This window comes from Carassius gibelio, chromosome A18 (genome assembly GCF_023724105.1).
Source record: "Carassius gibelio isolate Cgi1373 ecotype wild population from Czech Republic chromosome A18, carGib1.2-hapl.c, whole genome shotgun sequence".
NCBI lineage: Eukaryota > Metazoa > Chordata > Actinopteri > Cypriniformes > Cyprinidae > Carassius > Carassius gibelio.
Genome location: NC_068388.1, coordinates 14,722,567 through 14,741,666, shown reverse-complemented (window position 1 = coordinate 14,741,666; position 19,100 = coordinate 14,722,567). Strand labels below are relative to the sequence as shown.

The 19,100-nt window shown below is 37.2% G+C and overlaps 1 protein-coding gene across 8 annotated transcripts in view; it reads right to left on the bottom strand.

The window, feature by feature from the left end:
- Positions 1–284: 284 nt before the first annotated feature.
- The window catches only part of LOC127934027 (ryanodine receptor 1), a 115,214-nt gene continuing 96,398 nt past the window's right edge, over positions 285–19,100 (bottom strand). For 3 of the 8 annotated variants that reach the window (XM_052531196.1, XM_052531197.1, XM_052531198.1), the window contains 24 exons: positions 18,879–18,896; positions 14,433–14,513; positions 13,537–13,625; positions 13,184–13,312; positions 12,984–13,088; positions 11,811–11,840; positions 10,721–10,750; positions 10,327–10,408; positions 8,915–10,224; positions 8,413–8,492; positions 8,093–8,264; positions 7,829–7,915; positions 7,266–7,577; positions 6,145–6,275; positions 6,007–6,049; positions 5,782–5,915; positions 5,240–5,300; positions 5,007–5,153; positions 4,783–4,917; positions 4,540–4,696; positions 4,351–4,415; positions 3,576–3,676; positions 3,423–3,474; positions 285–2,019 (listed from right to left, as the gene is read on the bottom strand). In XM_052531196.1, the coding sequence (XP_052387156.1) occupies positions 1,924–2,019; positions 3,423–3,474; positions 3,576–3,676; positions 4,351–4,415; positions 4,540–4,696; positions 4,783–4,917; positions 5,007–5,153; positions 5,240–5,300; positions 5,782–5,915; positions 6,007–6,049; positions 6,145–6,275; positions 7,266–7,577; positions 7,829–7,915; positions 8,093–8,264; positions 8,413–8,492; positions 8,915–10,224; positions 10,327–10,408; positions 10,721–10,750; positions 11,811–11,840; positions 12,984–13,088; positions 13,184–13,312; positions 13,537–13,625; positions 14,433–14,513; positions 18,879–18,896 (3,647 nt within the window). In that variant the 3' untranslated portion in view covers positions 285–1,923. The remainder of the gene's footprint in view (positions 2,020–3,422; positions 3,475–3,575; positions 3,677–4,350; positions 4,416–4,539; positions 4,697–4,782; positions 4,918–5,006; positions 5,154–5,239; positions 5,301–5,781; positions 5,916–6,006; positions 6,050–6,144; positions 6,276–7,265; positions 7,578–7,828; positions 7,916–8,092; positions 8,265–8,412; positions 8,493–8,914; positions 10,225–10,326; positions 10,409–10,720; positions 10,751–11,810; positions 11,841–12,983; positions 13,089–13,183; positions 13,313–13,536; positions 13,626–14,432; positions 14,514–18,878; positions 18,897–19,100) is intronic. The other 5 variants (XM_052531199.1, XM_052531202.1, XM_052531203.1 and 2 more) reach the window with 2 other exon arrangements.

The following is a 19,100-nucleotide window of genomic DNA, read 5'->3' as shown; positions in this document are numbered from 1 at the left end:
AATTGGTTTAAACTGATTCACTCATTCATTGTGACAGTCACTTGTTGTCACCTACTGGGCTATTGATATTATACCTATCCATATACTTATGTAAAATACTTGTAGTATTTCATATTGACAGTGCATGCTTATTAATTTCAGTTGTTTCAATTATTGAAGATATATAGAAAAAGGCTTATAGGAACATATATGAGAACATACAGGCATTAATCAAGCACAAATGACACAAAAACAACAGACAGAATCTTTCATAACAAACAAAATAGGTTCAGACAGCAATGCTCTTAAAATATTGGAATCTGTTTAATGTTCATTGAAACACAGGATTCAGCCTGATACACAGATCCAGATAAGATAGTTGGTTTCTGCCCTTTGTAACCTCTCAAAGCAAAACACACTAAAAGACCTTAACACACGCTCTTCATGTGCTGTCACAAAATGTCAGCAGAACGGACAAGGTGGAACATGCACTTGTGAGTTTGTTTCAGTCGCTGGGAGATGTCTGATGCACAAATATCAGAGACCTACGACTACATAATTAATCTATATTCGACAAAAAAATAAAGTGTGAGATTTCACCAAAAAGAAGAATACAAATCTAAAAGACAAAACCACATTACCTCTATGTTAACTTTATCTAACTCACATTCCCTTTTCACTTTTCTACTAAATTCCGACCTATACCGCCCCCCCCCCCCCCACACACACACCCCAATTGGTACATAATAAATACTCACTTATGACATAATGAGTTCAGAGTATCTTAATTATTTAGAACTCCAAAAAACATATATCATCTATGTATTTAAATTGATAAATTAAGTTGCTGAACAACACAGTTCATGTCAAGGTCGTAGATGACAGTGTAGCAACATAAATAATACTGTGCACATAGTCATGATAGTGCTTCTTTCCCATAATAAGAGTAAAAGCACATTGTCTTGTGAATCTAGAGAGGACATTTTTATAAAACAAATGACCCACAAACTCTCTCCACCTCTCTATATTTGTAATACAGCATTTTCTAGCAGGACTCCATTGAAGTGTTTTTTGCCTGGCAGGGATACAGCATCCCATTATAAGACTCTAGAGTGCAAATCAGGTGGTTTCACATTTTTCACAAGTTAAAACTTCTCATGAGATCATTTGTATCTTAAACTTGAAACAGGCGGGAGAGAAATATTGTGGTTGTAACACTTTCCTATCAAGATTAAAATGGTGCTAAGATATTTCAGTTGCACACAATTCTCATGTTCTCACATTCACTCGACATGCCAGGGAAAAAGCCTGGCTTGATATTTGTCAAATTGCTCTATATATAAGTCTCAGAGCAAGATGCTACCACTCGTATGGCTATATTTCTGTGGTATACATGAATAAATAAACATAAACAAAACTATATTCTTATAGCCTAAAATGATAAGACCTACTCTACACATAAAAAGATCTTTATGTAGACTATCAATAAAATCATACATAAATCCTCACGGTACTGTTAAGATTAAATTTTAGGCACTGAGATATTTCAGATTCATAGTGACAAAGACAAAAAAAAAGAGAGGAAAGGAAGGCTTTGTTTAGGAGTTTGTTCATTTTGACTTGATTGGATTTAAAAGGTAAAGGCCATGTAGTGTGTATATATATATACACAGTTTAAAATACTTTCTTTTGATGCTTAATCTTAGCTCTTTTTCTCTTGTTGAGTCAAACACGGGGAAATCAAAGGTTTTAAATATTATGAGTGAGTTTGTGTGGTCTGTGTGATGTGTTGGCTTAAGAGGCTGAGGGTTGTGAGAGTCAAATCAACACTGGACTCGGTCATTTATCTCTTGTTTCCTTCTTTTGCCTATTTTTCACAATTTCCTCTTTTTGACCCGCATTCCTGAAATGATACACAAACACACACTTTTCAAGGCTGTAGAATTAGCCAAGTTGATCCTCATACTGCTTCCTGAAACAGTCACCGGCTGGGAAGAAGTCCCAGCATCGCTCCTGGTACATTTTCCATACATATGACTCCTAGAAGAGAGAAAAATAATATGAATACATTGCAAATTCAGTAAAATGTTGAGAAAATTAAGCTTGTTTATTATATATATATATAAACTTTCGATCCCCACTGTATATATATATAAATAAGAGAGATCATACTAAATGCATGTTATATTTTATTTAGTACTGTCCTGAGTAAGATATTGTACATAAAAGATATTAACATTTAGACCACAAGACAAAAAAAATGCTGAAATTATTAAAATAACCCTACTCAAAAGTTTGGGAACCCTTGGTTCTTATTACTGTGTTCTGTTACCTGATGATCCTCGACTGTCTTTCTGTTTTGTGATGGTTGTGCATGAGTCCCTTGTTTGTTCTGAACAGTTAAACTGAGCAGCGTTCTTCAGAAATATCTTTAAGGTCCTGCAGATTCTTCAGTTTTCCAGCATCTTTGCATATCTGAACCCTTACCAGCAATTGAGATACACCTTATCACACTGAGGACATTTGAGGGACTCAAACACAACTATTTAAAAAGATTCAAACATTCACTGATGCTCCAGAAGGAAACAAGATGCCTTAAGAGCTGGGGAGTGAAAACTTTTGAACACAATGAAGATGGCCAAATTTGTCTTATTTTGTTGAAATATAATTTTTTTCCATTTAGTTCTGCCCTTCGTAAGCAACAGAAGATACTTGTATGTTTCCCGGTACACAAATTAAATACAATTTACCTTGATCTTCAAATTCCAAAAGTTTTCACTCCCCAGCTCTTAATGCATCTTGTTTCCTTCTGGAGCATCAGTGAATGTTTGAATCTTTTTAAATAGTTGTGTTTGAGTCCCTTAAATGTCCTCAGTGTGATAAGGTGCATCTCAAAATCATAAAGTCACTGCTTGAAAGGGTTCAAATATGCAAAGATGCTGGAAAACTGAAAAATCTGCAGGACCTTAAAGATATTTCTGAAGAACGCTGCTCAGTTTAACTGTTCAGAACAAACAAGGGACTCATGCACAACCATCACAAAACAGAAAGACAGTCGAGGATCATCAGGTGACCACACACAGTACTAAGAACCAAGGGTTCCCAAACTTTTGAGTAGGGTTATTTTAATAATTTCAGCATTTTTTTTGTCTTGTGGAATAAGTGTTAAAATATTTTATGTACAATATCTTACTCAGGACAGTACTAAATAAAAAAATAACATGCATTTAGTATGATCTCTCTTATTTTTTGAAAATTACTCATATTTTTACAGATTCTGCAAGGGGTGCCCAAACTTTCGATCCCCACTGTATATATATAATTGCCATTTTGAGGTAATGATAAAAGCAGTTAGCTTTCTGTTCATCAAAGAACCCTGCAATTTTTTTTTTTTAATTGAATCTTTATTTGGTTTTGGACAGAGTTAAAAATAAAACACTGACCTGTCCGGTGTGTTCTGTTTCGTCTTTATTGATTAAATACATCAGGAAGAACCTACATGACAGAAAAAAAAATTAAATAATACATGATTTCAAAGTGAGGAAACAAAATATAATCTCTCACCACTTCTGAATAAACAAAAGTATTTCACTTACATGTAGTTGGCTAAATTGTGCTCCTCCAACGTATGCGTCTCGAAGCCATGCGGAGTCGAGTCAAAGTAATCGCTTCCAATTCCACAGATGAAACACTTAGTCTTTGAACAAAACAAAACAAAAAACACCTTCATTTTTCAGAGTATCTCTAATGACGAACACTGGTATGCACTGCACTCTCAGCAATTGTCACAAGGGGCGCTATGGCACACATTAGCAAAAACCGTCTTCTATACAGTTGAGTTTTCTCTTTCAGGTCAACCATTGTCACATCAAAGCAACAACATGTAGAAAATCTCACTGAGAAATCTAGTTAAAGTGGATCTCTGCTTATGAACATGACTACTTCCCTGCTATACTACACATGTAGATTTTGTGTGCTTGCATGAAGTATTAAAGCAATAGCGGTATTGTGGATAATGAACTTATATTTGGTCCAAAGAGACTGTTTAATTAATGTTAAAACGGCTTATGGATGTATTTGTTTTGTACAGCTTTTTGCTTCACAAGATGTTAATTTATGGACTGGAGTCATGTGGATTACTTTTGAATTATTGTGATGTTTTTATCAGTTGTTTGGACATTTTAACATCACCAATTCACTGCAGATGATCCAATAGTCGGCAAATGCTTAATGCTAAATTTATCCTAATGTGTTCCACTGAAGAAACATATCTTGGATTATACATATCCTCCATATCTTGGATTGCCTTTTCAGCAAAAATTTTTTTTGGGGGGTGAACTATTTCGTCAAGCATAAAAGTGGTAGTTGTACCTCCATGTCTTCTCGGACCTGCTCCTGCTGATCTCTCAGCTCACCGAAGGCATCGATGATCAGACCTGCAAACAACACAAACACCATTTCATAATGACAAATATCATTAGGTCCAAACCTTTTAAATATTACATTTGCAGAGAAGAAAAATTCCCACAGGATCTAACAAAAAACAAACATGTTCTTCACCTTGAATGATGGCCAGCAGGATGACAATCACAAAAAAGAAAAAGGTGATGTCAAAGACCACACGATAAAGTTCATACTCGTCTCCGGCTGGATCCTCGATCTCGTCTCCTATACCACCACCAGCTCGCACACCCACGTACATATGGAACAGATAACACTGAGAGAGAAGACATGATCATAGTCAGGCGTGAAATGAGAAAGTGCAATTCAGCCAAATGTAAATATTTGTGTATGAACTCGTACAGTCATCATGTCGTCACACTTCATATCCGGTTCGTCTTCATCCTCACTCATGTTGTAGAACTTTCGGAAGAAATTGAAGGCCACCACGGTGTAGAGGTAGACCACCACAGCCAGCAGACCCACTGTCATCATCAGCTAAACAACAATCACCATCAAGATTAATGTCTGGAAGAGATTTCTAAAGAAATCTCTGTCAAATACGTAATGATTTCTGAGAGCTGTACCTGTTTGCCATTGTGGGTTACGGAGGACAGGATGGTGCGCAGGGTCTTGACACCCATAGCAATGTCCAACAGATGACAGGCGTAGAAGAAGTTGTTGTAGTGGCCAAGCAGGGACATGACCAGGTACCAAACCAGATACAGGAACGTCTACGAGCAAAACAGAGTCCAAATGAATGATCATTGTTATAAATTTCCTCTTACTGAAACAAAGTGATGCCTTTACTGAAACTCACATTATCAGTGAACACCACTCCAAATTTCCAGACCTGGTATTTCATGTCAATAGATGTCAACCTGTGGATTCATTAATTGTTATAATGAGAAACAGAATCTCCGTTCTATTGTAACATCATATTTAAGAGCAGTGATGTCTGAACCTTAAACAAATGACTCTTTTGAACTGGTTCATTTTAGAGAATCAATAAATAACCCAATAGTAGCTCATTTCCCAAACAAACAACTCTTTTGAACCACTTTTTCAGTGTGTTAAAAATGAAATAGTAGTACAGTCAAACCTATTCCCAAATGAATAACTTTAATGAGCTTTTGTGAACTATAGGCGTTCTTTGTTTCTTTGTTTGTTTCATTCTTTTGGCTTAATTTAATTTTCCACATATGCTGCTTCAAAAATGTTCAATGGAACTGTTCCCAGTGGAGCGGTTCCCATCCCTACACACTGTATATTAGTTTTTCTGGTATCAAATAGTTTTTGTGACTGGTTTTGGCTATTGACATTTTGATAACACTTATGAGTGTGTTTTGCATCTTCTTGTACCATGTGAACATTGAGGGGTCAAGCTGAGGCTTCTTCTCGTGTGTCATAGCGCTGACATCAAGGGACGCTAGATCCATGCCCAGCAGTTCAGCGATTCTTTCTCTACCATAGATATCGCCATACTTCTCTAGCACCTACAACACATGCACAACATAGACACACTCAGTCACCGACATCTCTCAATACATTACACATCTGCACACACAGGCATAGCACGCCCCTGACCTTTCTCTTCACAAATTTGTCCCAGTAGTTGTTCGGGAAAGACCTGAGTGGAGAATAAAAGGGAATGCCATTTCAGAGTCTTCACAGGGATACTTGTTTATAATTTTATAAATAGTTATAATAATACAGTAATATTACGGTGTATTGAGGACAAGTCTGTCCCACTGGCCCTTGATGTCATCATCTTCTGGTTGTTCAGTTACGTACAGACCGTCAAACTCCAGTTTTCGGGCCAGTTCCTTCTCTCTCTTAAAGATGACCAAAGGAACCTGTATATGTCAGAAAATGTTAGCAGCTCACACTAGCTTAACCAGATAAAAATGAATATTTCAATGAAATTCCTGTCATCATTATTCAGTGAAAACAAATGTAAATTTTGATCTGTTTCTCACAAAAAAAGCTATTACCGTATTTTCCGGACTATGAACCAAGAAAGGAAACCAAGAAATGAACCAAGAGGAAACATTGCCGTCTACAGCCGCGAGAGGGAACTCTAATGCTGCTCAGTGCTCCTGTAGTCTACCCATAGACTGTAAAAAAATATGGATGTAGTGTCCGTGACATCACCCATAGTCTCCTCAATAGCGGTTTTGAAGCTCAAAGTGTGCAGAGCGGGCCGTCGCCATCTTGGCAGCGCGTCACCGCGCGACTCTCCCGGATAATCGAAAATGGGCAAAAGGCGGGAGCTGATTGCTGAATTTTTTGAACCAGGTTGTAAACATGTTTTTTTCTGCTGTAAAGTTCGGTATTTTAACATGGGGAGTCTGTGGGACTGACTCCCTTTTGCAGCCAGCCTCAAGCGGCCAGTCGATGAATTGCAGTTTTTGTCACTTCCTTATTGGCTTCACTATAGAGAGCGCGAGGTTGCCGCTCGGGTCTACCACTGAAAACATAGAGCGCCCTCTCGCGGCTGTAGACGGTAATGTTTTCTCATGGTGCTTGGTTCTAAATAAATTCGAATTATAGTCCAGTGCGACTTATATATGTTTTTTTCCTCGTCATGACGTATTTTTGGACTGATGCGACTTATACTTAGGTGCGACTTATAGTCCGAAAAATACGGCATATGACTTCAGAAGACATAGAATATAGTGTACAAGTAAATGGACCACATTTATGACACTTCCATGTTGCTTTTTGGTCCTTTCTTTGGACACTCTATCCTGTCTCCTAATGTTTCACAGAAGAAAGTATGTCATGCAGGTTTGAAATGACATGAGGGTGAACTAAATGATAACAGAATCCAGTGAACTGTAGACCTTCAGACAGTTGTAGCCGATGATGCACAGGAAGGAGATGACGGTGTGTAAGATGGAGAAAAAGGCCATAGAGGGTTCCATATATCCAGTGCTCTCCTCCAGGAAGTAGTAGACAAACCCTTCTTCCTCATCTTCCTCTCCATTCTCCTCCATTCCAGAACCTTCAGCTTCTCCAGCAGAGCCCTCAAAGATCCCAGAGCCCTCAAACACACCAGAGCTTTCAAACATACCAGAGCCCTCAAACATGCCAGAACCCTCGAACATAGCTGAACCCTCAAACTCCTCCTCTTCTCCAGGCGGGCTGTCAGATACCTAGGGAGGAATAGCTAGCTTCAATCAAATATGCTCTTGAAAAAAATTACAGGGAATAACAGAGTATTTTTAGTGCAGGGGTTCACAAACGGTTTGATGCCAAGGACCCTACAACTATGATAGAGAGGGACCCTCTTATTAAAATACAAAGGCAGTCATATATTTTCAACCCTTAATTGACCAGTCTTTAGAAACCATAATAAAGACCCAAGACCAAAGTTTGACAAGCCCTGTTTTAAAATCATACTGACCCTGTAGAAGAGAAGAATGAAGTTGAGCGCAAAGGAGATGAAGAGAGCCAGGAAGCGCAGGTTATAGAAATTACGAGACAAATAGTTCTAGAAGAAGAGAAAGTGGTTCAACTTTTAAATGCAGTTAGAATAAAAGAAATATATGAATTAAATATTTGTAATAATAATATAATATCATATAATATAAATTAATACAAGTCAATATTCATTCGTTCTACATGACTGTGAAAGATGTACACAGATAAATAACTATAATATAATTACCATGAACTTGATTCTTTGTATTTCAAGTTCATTCCATAGTTCAAAGCCCTCTTCCTCTTTCTTCTTGCCTCTCTTTGTTTTAGCCTTTTCTTTTTTCTCCTCTTGCTTGTCATCTGGTTTTTCCTCTGGCTCAGGTTCTGGCTCCTTCTCAGCCTTTTCTCCGTTTTCAGCACTTCGATGGACAGAAGGACGAGTCAAAGCAACAAGAGCATAATGTGTATGTGTTGCGATGAATATGACTTCACAACAGTTCACCAATCAAAGACTTTTTATGGTTAAAAAAAAAAAAATAGTTTGACCATTTGTTCTCTATTACTTACTCTGCTTTTTCGGGTTCAGGGGCTGCTTCTTCCTCTACTTTCACCTCTTCTACTGCTTCTCCCTCTGCTTCTTCACTCACCTGAAATATCCGGCAACACATTAAGAAGAATATGTAGATTTAGAATTTGAGTCTACAAGCAATAAAGACCAATAAATTTGATAAACTGAAGGATAACAATGTGGAAACACAGTGAGGAACAATCCACATACTAGATGTTTATTCTTAAACTGCGGTCACATTAGTAAAATTTGGTCAACATTTTTACAAGTTAAAAAGGTCCATATTCTATTGTCTATAGTGTTGTAATTATGAAGCCCCACTCACACAGAAGCCACAGATATCCATGTTATCAACTTGTAACCGCTGTGAAAATCATGGGGAAATATTTGACCCTCAAATTAAATTCATAACTGAGTATTCCTTCTGAAATTACAGGATTTCGGCTGTGAAAGGGAAAAGGGAAAGGGAACCGTGACCACATCTTTAGACCAAAAACTCACCAGCTTCCTCTTCAGCAGTGGGCTGCCTTCTGGAGTCGGAGGCTCCTCCGGCTCAGTTTCTCCCATATCTCCTAGACCACCGTGAGAACCAAAACCAGGTCTTTCACCATCATCCTCTTCTCCCTCTTCGGCTTCCTCCTCTCCTACTCCTGTTCCCTCTTCTCCCTCAGCAGCTCCACCTGATTCTTGTGCTGATCTTGCTCCTGGCTCAGGAGGAAGGTCACCGTGCACCTCATCTTGAGTTGGGTCGGGCATGCTAGTCAGAATCTCTGTCAATGTCATCTTCTTAGCTCCCTCCACCAGACCTCCTCCGAAGAGAGTTTTCCAGATGAGCATGAAGAAACCTCTGCAGATGCTGTAGATGAAGTGCAGGATGCCGAAGAGGACAGTGTAGAGGAACACCACCAGACAAACAATCATGTCCTTTATGGTCATTTTCCTGATTTTTCGGTAACGGCGTCTGAGATTGCGGAAAGTGAAGAGGCTCATGAAATTCATTATGCTCTTGATGAAGTCTGCAAAGGCTGAGCTGGATTCGGGTGGCGCTGCTTCTCCATTCCCTTCTTCTCCTTCTCCCTCTCCATTTCTGCCACCACTGCTCTCCTCCTCGTCCTCTTTATCCTCATCCTCGATCACCTCCTCCTCCTGCTCTGAGATCTGTGAGGCAATGTTCATCTCAAAGATGGTGTCCTCGCAGAAGTTCACAAAGAGCTCCATCTTCTCAGACTCCCCACCCTCATTGACAACATCAAAGATGAACTGCCGCTTGGACTCTCTGACCTGAGGCATCTCCCACTGGTTGCGGTTGGCCTCGCTGATTTCAAAGTAGATGCGTTCGATCCTCTTGCTGGCGCCCATGATCTCAATACGGCCCAGGAAGGGTCGGAAGTAGTTCAGCACATTCTCAGCTTGCTCCAAAAAGTTCTGCAAGCGGGTGTCATGGGGAACATGCTCAGACAGGTTGGTGAGTAGCACAGCAATGTTGAAGCCAATGTCTTTGGCTGGCTCTTGGAAGCGATCGGCATACTCCTCAAAATTGATCATCTCGTTCTCATCGGCTTCGGAGCAAGAGAGCAGGAACTGGATCTCAGATGGCGTGTACTGCTTCTGACTGTCCATAGCCTTGGAGAAGTCCTTCTTGGAGATGAGGCCACGAGGGTCCGTAACATAGTCGCGGAAGGCATCCGATGCCACAATATCTTTCAGTTTGAGGAACATGTCGAAGAACTTGAGAATCATCTCTACATTGCTGGATGACTCAACCAGCATGTCAACCATCTGGCGAGCAATTGTGCCATTCACAATATTGCCTGTAAGAATACAATAAAATATGCTATGGATCATGACGTAAGTGGCTCTACAGGTCTGTAGCTCACTATGAAAGTTACATTTGATGGACTGATATCGCTTACCCTCCAGTAGAGAGAGAAGCATCACCACCATGTCTTTCTGCAGATCCAGAAGCTCCTTCAACAGACCAATTTGACTGGAGTCCTGTTTCACACAACCGAGTTCAGACATACAAAAAAATAACAAATCATTATCCAAAAAATGTCTCAAACTCTCACTGTTAGAGAGCATAAAGGACCTTTCAGTTCATATTGCTTATAAAAACTGGTTCTCCATAGCTTTTATGCGATATGCACGCTGGAACCATGAAAAGAAATGTACAGAGAATACCAAGTATCCCAATTAGGCTAAATGAGATTTCAGTGTCATATCTACCATCTCTGGCGTGCGTTTTTTATTTCATGGGGCGATGTGGGGGATAGAACTACTGGGATAGTCCACCTACTCTCAGCTTACCTCAGAATGTGTTCTACTCCAGAAATGATCCTGGGTTTGCGTTTATAAACAGACACAAACATAGCATCACATACTGTAACCTATCATCTAACACAAAGACATTTAAAGATGATAGGAAGATCAACTTCAACTCCTGGCATAGATGACGACTATCATATTCTTTATGACTTTGTATCTACAAAATATTGGCAAAAAGCACTATAATATATCAGTTCAATTATTAACAATAAATATCTAGGTTATTTGCAAAGACATTTTATATGTGATAAGCTGATGGTCTAAAAGCATATTACGAAGAAATGTCAGCAGACACAAAACTGTCTTTCATACAGAACAAAATCTGCAAACACGATATTTCTACTAACATGGATAACAACATATAGATTAAGAAAGCTTAGATGAATCTCACAAAACCTTTTGAATATTTCACAGCAAAATCAAAAAAAAAAAAAGGTATATAGCTTCAAATTAAAATTAAGCCTATTTTTGATTCTCATGAAAAGTTGTATGCAATATTAATAATAATAATAATAACAACAAATTTATATTATATTAATAAGTTCATTATACAATATTATAATGAATATCATTTGGTTTGGGCTAATATTGGTAAACACACAGACACAGACACACACTGCAATGAAAGTATGAGTAAACAAAAAGTAAACAAAACATATTTCATATTATTTTGAAATGTGACCAGGACGGGATCTTGACAGGTTTTGTGAGATTTATGCAGCATTGTACAGATTTTCTTGAGAACATATGTATGTCCGCGTATGAAAAGAGCAATATAGTCCAGGTCGAGGGAAATCAATTTCTTCTACAAGCGGAGGAAGCTTCTCAGCTCCAGTAGGCTATTTCAAAATAAACCCAACAAGGTTAAGACTGCTTTTAGAAAATTCAACGCTGATACTGTGGGACAGAGGGAATGTACGTGACAAAAAAAAAATTCAAGTGAAAACACTTGCAGAAAATGTGCCGACACATAAGGAATACAATGGAAACAGGAAGCGGAAGAAACTGTTCTGTGCACTGTGCACGAGTGAAAAGCAGAGCGTAAGATGGAAGCAAAAACAAAGATCCTTACGCCATTTCGGAGTCCTTGGTCAGGGTGCATCTGGCAGAGTTACACATTAGAATAAAAATGTTACCCATCAACATTTTTAGTACAATTTTGTTTTTTTGTATTCTCCACTCTCTTAGATATATTCACTCTTTATTCATTCTTTTTAAAAGTGCCAGTCTGTTTTTGATAGTCTCTCACTGCAGACAACCAGGGCAAAGCTTTTTTGTATTAAAATTAGGTAAGTTTAGTTCACGTTGGCCTCTTTTTGGGCTCACCTATAATATAAATCACAACCGTGTCAATTTGTTGTTGATGAAGCAACTTTGACATATGGGCACTGATCTTTTAATAGACAGTTAAATGTTTCACAATCAGCTACATTGACATTTTTGAGTGATTCTCAATTTTAAGAAATATAAAAATGCAGTACACAGAAACTGAAGAATAGTGATGGGGAGTCGGAGTCGTCAATTAAGTGTGTACCGATAGTAGCGACTGCAATATTGTATTATTCAAGGTGTTGATTCCATCGACACTTATGGTGGGAGTCAGGAGTCGGAGTCAACTCTGAAAAACCTGGAATCAAACACTTCTACTCAGGTAGTTAATGGATCAGGATCAGTAACTTATAAATTTAATATATAAATTTTAATTAATTACACTATGCATAGTAACAACTAAACATTAGAGCTGAATAAAAAAATGCAACCTCCAAAACAGAGAAAATATTTTTCATTATAGTCTACTCTGATCATACTTATATAGAATATATAAGTATGTACATGTATTACATACCTTTGACTTCTGTTCTAATGTTCAAATTATAAGCTCAATGCAAATTATAAACTTGACCTGGAACATCTGAGAAAAGCTTTCAACTAATTTAACATCCAATATACCTGATCATAAAAATGTTTTCACAAACATTTTTTTTTGCAGCAATTCTTACTGAAAAATACAAGGCATTTGTGTTAAAGTTGGTGAAATTATGTTTTGATCTTAGATTAGGCAAAACGCAATGACAAGTATTTTAATGTTAAAATAAAACAACATACAGATGATACTGATTCAGTGTCGATGAAACCTTTCCAGAAAAATTCTGCCGTGCAATAATACCTATCGATATAATAAGATTTATCAGTCACGTTAGGGGTGTATTGTGTGTGTGTGTGTGCTCAACGTGTGTGTTCCTACCTGTGCTAGCTTCATCATCATGTGTGCAAACACGTGCAAGAAGCCCACCACGGCATCCCACAATCTGCTGTGAGCCAGAGACTGCTGATTACCGGTACAAGGACCCTATGGTGGAGAAACAAAAAACAGATCAACGATACTGCAGATGGAAATTTGCAAGTCTGAAAAAGCTCGACAGCATACAGCGGTGGCGTCAGTACCTGGATATATTCTGTCAGGCTGTTGAAAACCTGTTTGGCAACCGTCATTGCCTTAGAAAAGTTTCTCTTGCCTGGTTCATCAATGATATCCTTCCCAGAGTAATACCAGTAGAAGTCACTGATAGACTCCTGAGACGGGAATGAAGACAGAGTGATGATGAAAATAAAAGACCACCAAGCTTACTTAAGTCACATTTTAATGCCATTCCACTGACATTTTTAGCCATCTGCCACTTGTTTTCTTGTTCTCAAACACAATGAGATTAACACATTTTTAAGTGTCTGAATACTTTTGGCACTAGTATACTGTATATATATGGATGTAGAGGAAACCAGTCGAGCTGAAGCTGTACCTGCAGTCTGAGCAGATAGTCAACAGTGCAGATGATGATGTTGATCGTAGTTGTGCTGCCTGTCTGTGTGCGCAGATAGTTCTGGAAATCTGCAGAAAGATGGTAACTCAAAACAGGCTGATTTTTTTTTTTATTAGTAATGCTATGCATTTGGGTTAGGTAATTTTGGGTTAGGCAATTTTTGTTTTGTTTTTGAAGTCTCACCAAGGCTGCACCAAATACGGCAAAAAAAAACTAATATTTTGAAATATTATTACATCAATGATACTTTTTTTCAGGATTCGTCAATGAACAGAAAGTTGAATTTGATCATTTATATTCTATCTGATAACACTTTACAATAAGGTTTATTTGGTAACATTAGTTAACTACTCTAGTTAACATGAACTACAAATGAACAATACTTTACAGCATTTATTAATCTTAGCTAATGTTAAATCCAACATTTACTAATGCATTACTAAAATCAAAAGTAGTGTTTGTTAACATTAGTTAATGCACTGTGAATTAACATGAACTAACAATGAACGACTATTTTCATGAACTAAAATTAACAAAGATGAATAAATACTGTAATAAATATATTGTTCATTGTTTCTTCATTTTAGTTAATTAACTAACATTACACAATGGAACATTCTTGTAAAGTGTTAGCTTTTATTTTTAACATTCTAAGTATTTTACAGCCTATTTTGATCAATGTAATCTGTCCTCGGTGAATAAAATAGATCAAGCATCGGTAGTCAAATGCTTTTTGCTCCAGCAAGGTTTTAACTGAGATCTTCATATTTTTGGAACATATCTTTTTATGATTGCATTTCATTTTCTCTTCAAACACTACGGTGCGTGAACAGAGGTGGTGGAGGAAGCATTAATCCACATCTCAGGAAGCTCACCGTTGTTGTGGCCTTCACAGAGCAGCTGCAGGAAGCGGAAAATGTCACAAGTGAATTCATCATCCGCCATCACTTTCTCTTCTAAACAGGGAAACACACATACACACCGCATGAATGTGAGAGAAGCGCTCATAAACAGTGCTTTACTGTGTGAAAGCGTGAACTACACTAGACCTCTAAATGTAAAATAAGGCGGTGAATCAAAATGTCATTTTTTTTTTTTTCTATTAATTTGAAAGACTAAAATGGTTAATCTGTGAATCAAAATGTGCCAGTTATCTCTAGACAGGAATATGACAAGGGCTGCGTTTCTCAAGTAGATCGGAGAACAGCTTAGCTTACAATGCTTTTAAGAAACGCAGCCCAGACCATTTTTATGCTAATGCACAAATTTCTTCTCTTGATTAAGTTTATATTAAATAGATAGTTAACTCAAAAATAAAACTCCTGTCCTTGTTTACTTACCTTGTGTCCTTTTAAACCCATATTCTATTTCCCCTGCAATCTGAGTTCTGGCAGAAGGGACGTTTTTAATTCGGTTCAAGAAACTATCATTCAAAACCATTCAAAAGTTTGGGGTAAGTAAGATTTTGTAATGTTTTATTAGATTAAAAATACAGTAAAACAGGAATATTGTCAAAATAAAATTAAACAGAACTGTTTGCTCCTTCTTGGTCAAATAGCCCTTGATGCCTTCAGTGTGTTAACAATTAACTATCAAATTTCGCTAATTTGTGATAGCATCATATAATAATTGCTGTTAATAGTGTTCATGGCCTGTTTGATTACGTCTTTAATAGATGTTTCCGGACATTTGTGCCATATGCACGTAAACTGACACCACTGATAAGCTACTGTTAAATATTGTAAAAAATGAAAAGTTGCTTTGCAATGATTTGTACTGTAAAAAGCACTATACAAATAAATCTAAATTGAACTGAACTGAACAATGGTGAAAAAAAAGTATGCTAGAAGCAATGCATTTTTCAGGTCTTTCATGAATAGAAATCTGAAGAAAAAAAAACATTTATTTAAAGCTGCAGTAGGTACTTTTGACGCTCTAGCGGTTAATAAACAGAACTGCTTGCGTCTTGCGGAAGAACATTGTAGCCGGAACTACTTCTCTCTGTTTATGTCTATGAAGAATCACAAAGGTGCTGGGTTACTCCGCCGCGGTATCCCTGAAGCAATCTGAAATAGTCCGAATATAAACACTTATTATAGGTGCACCCTAGTGATTCAGGACAAGCTAAAAACACGGTTTGGAAAATGGATTCATGGTGTACTCGCTTATTATATACATTTTTCTACATTTTGAACACAAACATAGTTACGGACCGCAGCTCTGATTGGTTGATTTCTTACCGGGAACAGTCCGTAACTGCAAATGGCAATAGGACCACTGGGAGGAGCCAGAGGAGCTTGATTTTTTTCACAGATTATCTGTCTCATATTCTACTGTCAGGACATAATGACAGGTTTAACAAATACGTAAAAAATATATATTTACAAAAGTTACCTACTGCAGCTTTAAAACATACATTTTTTATATACTTTATAAATGTCTTTACTGTCACTTTTGATTAATTTAATGCATCCCTTTTTAATAATTTCTGAACAGTCACTGCATATATATATTTTTTACTGACCCCAAACTTTTGAATTGTAGTTGATATTTATCAAAACGTTGTTTCATAGAAAAAATAACAGCATATGGGTTTGGAATGACACAAAGGCGAGTAAATAATGAACTGTCCTTTCAGTAATCAGGGTGATTAAGGTGTGTGTGTTCTGTGAGCATAACCACTTTATAGCAATTCCAGCTCCTATTAGCATGTTAGTAGAACGACAAAGACCTGCTGTGGCACCTCCGTTTAGCTGTTCAATACAGAGCAGACCAGCAAACGTGGAAAGGGGAGGCAGAGACCTGTCGTCCACATTGAATCCACAGACTAAAGCCCTCCCCTCTCCCAGAATGGCAACACTAGTAGACACACACATACAGTCTGATAGGTCACACATTGAAAATATGGCCACTTCGAAGGGACATACACACTAACTGAAAGAAAACATCACAGTGTACAGAAATATACAGGGAAATAACAGACATGGACCAAGGATAAACACAACTGACACTGAAATGGCACACTACACAGTGAGATCTTCATGGAGGACACAAATGGAGAAGAGTTTCTCAGGAAAGACCTAAACAAAAAACAGCACACAGACACACAATCATGCAAAAACAGATCTACTGCACTCCTGGAGGTGTGGGAGCGAAGTGCAGGGGAGAGATGAGCCAGAGAACGTTCGGGCCTTGGTGGATTATGGGTAATGTGCTATGAAGGATATGTGATGGAATAAGATGCTATTTGACAAGAGAAAGACTAATAAGAAGAAAATAAATTAACACTGTGAGGAGAAAAATGGATAATCTTCTAATTAAGCGTTTTTTTCTGTATAAGATACAAACAAAGATGTCAAGAAATGGGAAGTAATACATAAAATACACTTCACACAGGTTTAGTACCCAATATAAAGTATATCAGTCTGAGAGTAAGCATCTGGAAATGAGGTTAGCTTAAAAGAAAAACACAATTAAAACATTTTATAACAGGTGTCACAAATCTTCAAATCACCCCAAAATAAATAAATAGAAATTAGAATTTAAAAAAATGAGTGCACTCCTATGTTATTTAAAACACAATATAGATAAATAACTTCTGCAAATGTATTGATAATTACAGTACAATTTAATTCAATTATAATATTGAATAAAAATACTATTGTTTTGTCATTAAAATCATGCATTACATTTTGGCCATCTAGTTTTAGGACGCCATGGCTAGTGGGATATAAGTCAAGTTACATGACTATAAAGCATTAATGAATGTTAAATCTGTGAGTTGTTATTTTAGCTTTCAGTTACAGTTACTTCCATTTATTTGTAGGCCTGTTTAAATTTGAAATGCTTTCAATAAAATATTCTAAATTTGATGACTTCAATGGGGTTCTATATTTCTAAGCATTCACTAAGGGTCAGATTCGTGAAAATCTTTTTTAAATTAATACTTAGAAACTTGTAAAAATGTTCCAAAGAGCAATACTTGAAAAAAAATCGCAAGTTCCAAAATATTTTCTTCTTCTTCTTCTTCTTATTATTTTTTATTAACAGATGGTGGTATGGTGGAATATCGCTATCCTTCTAATGCACAGCGTGGGTCTAAAATGACCCGTATTCACTTCCTATGTCATTTTAATCATAGCTGAGCGTTTCTTTGCTGAATCTTTGAAAGAAATGTATTTTAACATTTACTATTCCAGGTATTCATTAAACATCTTGTTTCTTACTTTATAACCAACACAGCTTTTGTATTTCGACATCTATTTTACACACAAAAAAATGACCCATGTGATATTTGCTCATTTTTGCAAGTAGGAATATGTTTACTGCAGAAAACGATTCACCTGCCACACAATTCACAACTCAACATGGTTGCTTTTGCGTATTTGATGCATGTGCGCATGTCTTATAATTATTTAGTTATTTATCAGAACATGTTTGATATATTTTGAAAAGCTAATCTCAGGCTAAGGTTACCCTGACCTTGAAATACTAGTGAGAAAGAGAAACATGTCGAATACTATTAGCTAGCTTGTTGTTGAAATATGCTGTGTCCCAATTAATCTATGTATATTATACCCTAAAATTATCTACTCTTTTCATGCATGTTTGTAGTTTTTATTCTTACCTTTGGAATACTCATTTCAACATACTACGACTTGGGACTTTACAAATGCTCTGCAGACTAAAAACTAGATCATTTCGATACTATACTATACCATTTCAGATGCTTTTGTCCTTCTCAAGTAAACATGGCAGCTTATTATTTTAGGGAATGGTTCAAATAATATTAGATGGCTCATTTCTGGGGATAAAGGAGATATCTGTATCTGCAAATCATTTCATGATTTTGGTGACACTGGTCCCCACAGTTCTCTGTGATCTCCTCAGAGAAAACTGATCAGAAAAGAAAGGACAAATGTCTTTCCTCTCAATCAGTCAATGAATGTTGGAGTTACAGCAGATCTGTGACAGCACTCAAGGGCAAAGCACAAAGAGACTTTACAGCCATTGCTGACTAAACCGTAATAGAAAACTTATCTGAAAACAGCATCCAGTAAAAGTATCATTAGAATTGTATAACATAGTTTCATCATGAGGAATCTGTCTAATCGTAAAGGAGTTGGCTGCCCCAAAACCTTTTCAATGACTGAAGAGTTCTCTTTTAAGTTCCCTTGAGCATGAAATGAAATATAGGTAAACTACACGCCAACGAGAGGAGATCTTCACAATATAAATCTGAAAAAAGGAGGAAGACAGGAGGAGAAGGGACAGAAGGAAAGAAGGAGTGATGATGATTAAATAGAGACAAGATTATTTACCACGTTCTAGCTTGATGTCTGAAAAACAAGAAGGGGAAAAAAGAAGAGGAGAGGCATATACGGGGAGGTTGGGGATGGAGCGATGGTGGTAGGGAGAAAGAGAGAGGCAGTGAGTTGGACACTGTAAGATTGTAGGCTTCTGGCATGGGGAATATAACAGACTAACACAAACAGATACACTAACAAAGATAATGCACATTAAGTCTTACACATACAGAGTGG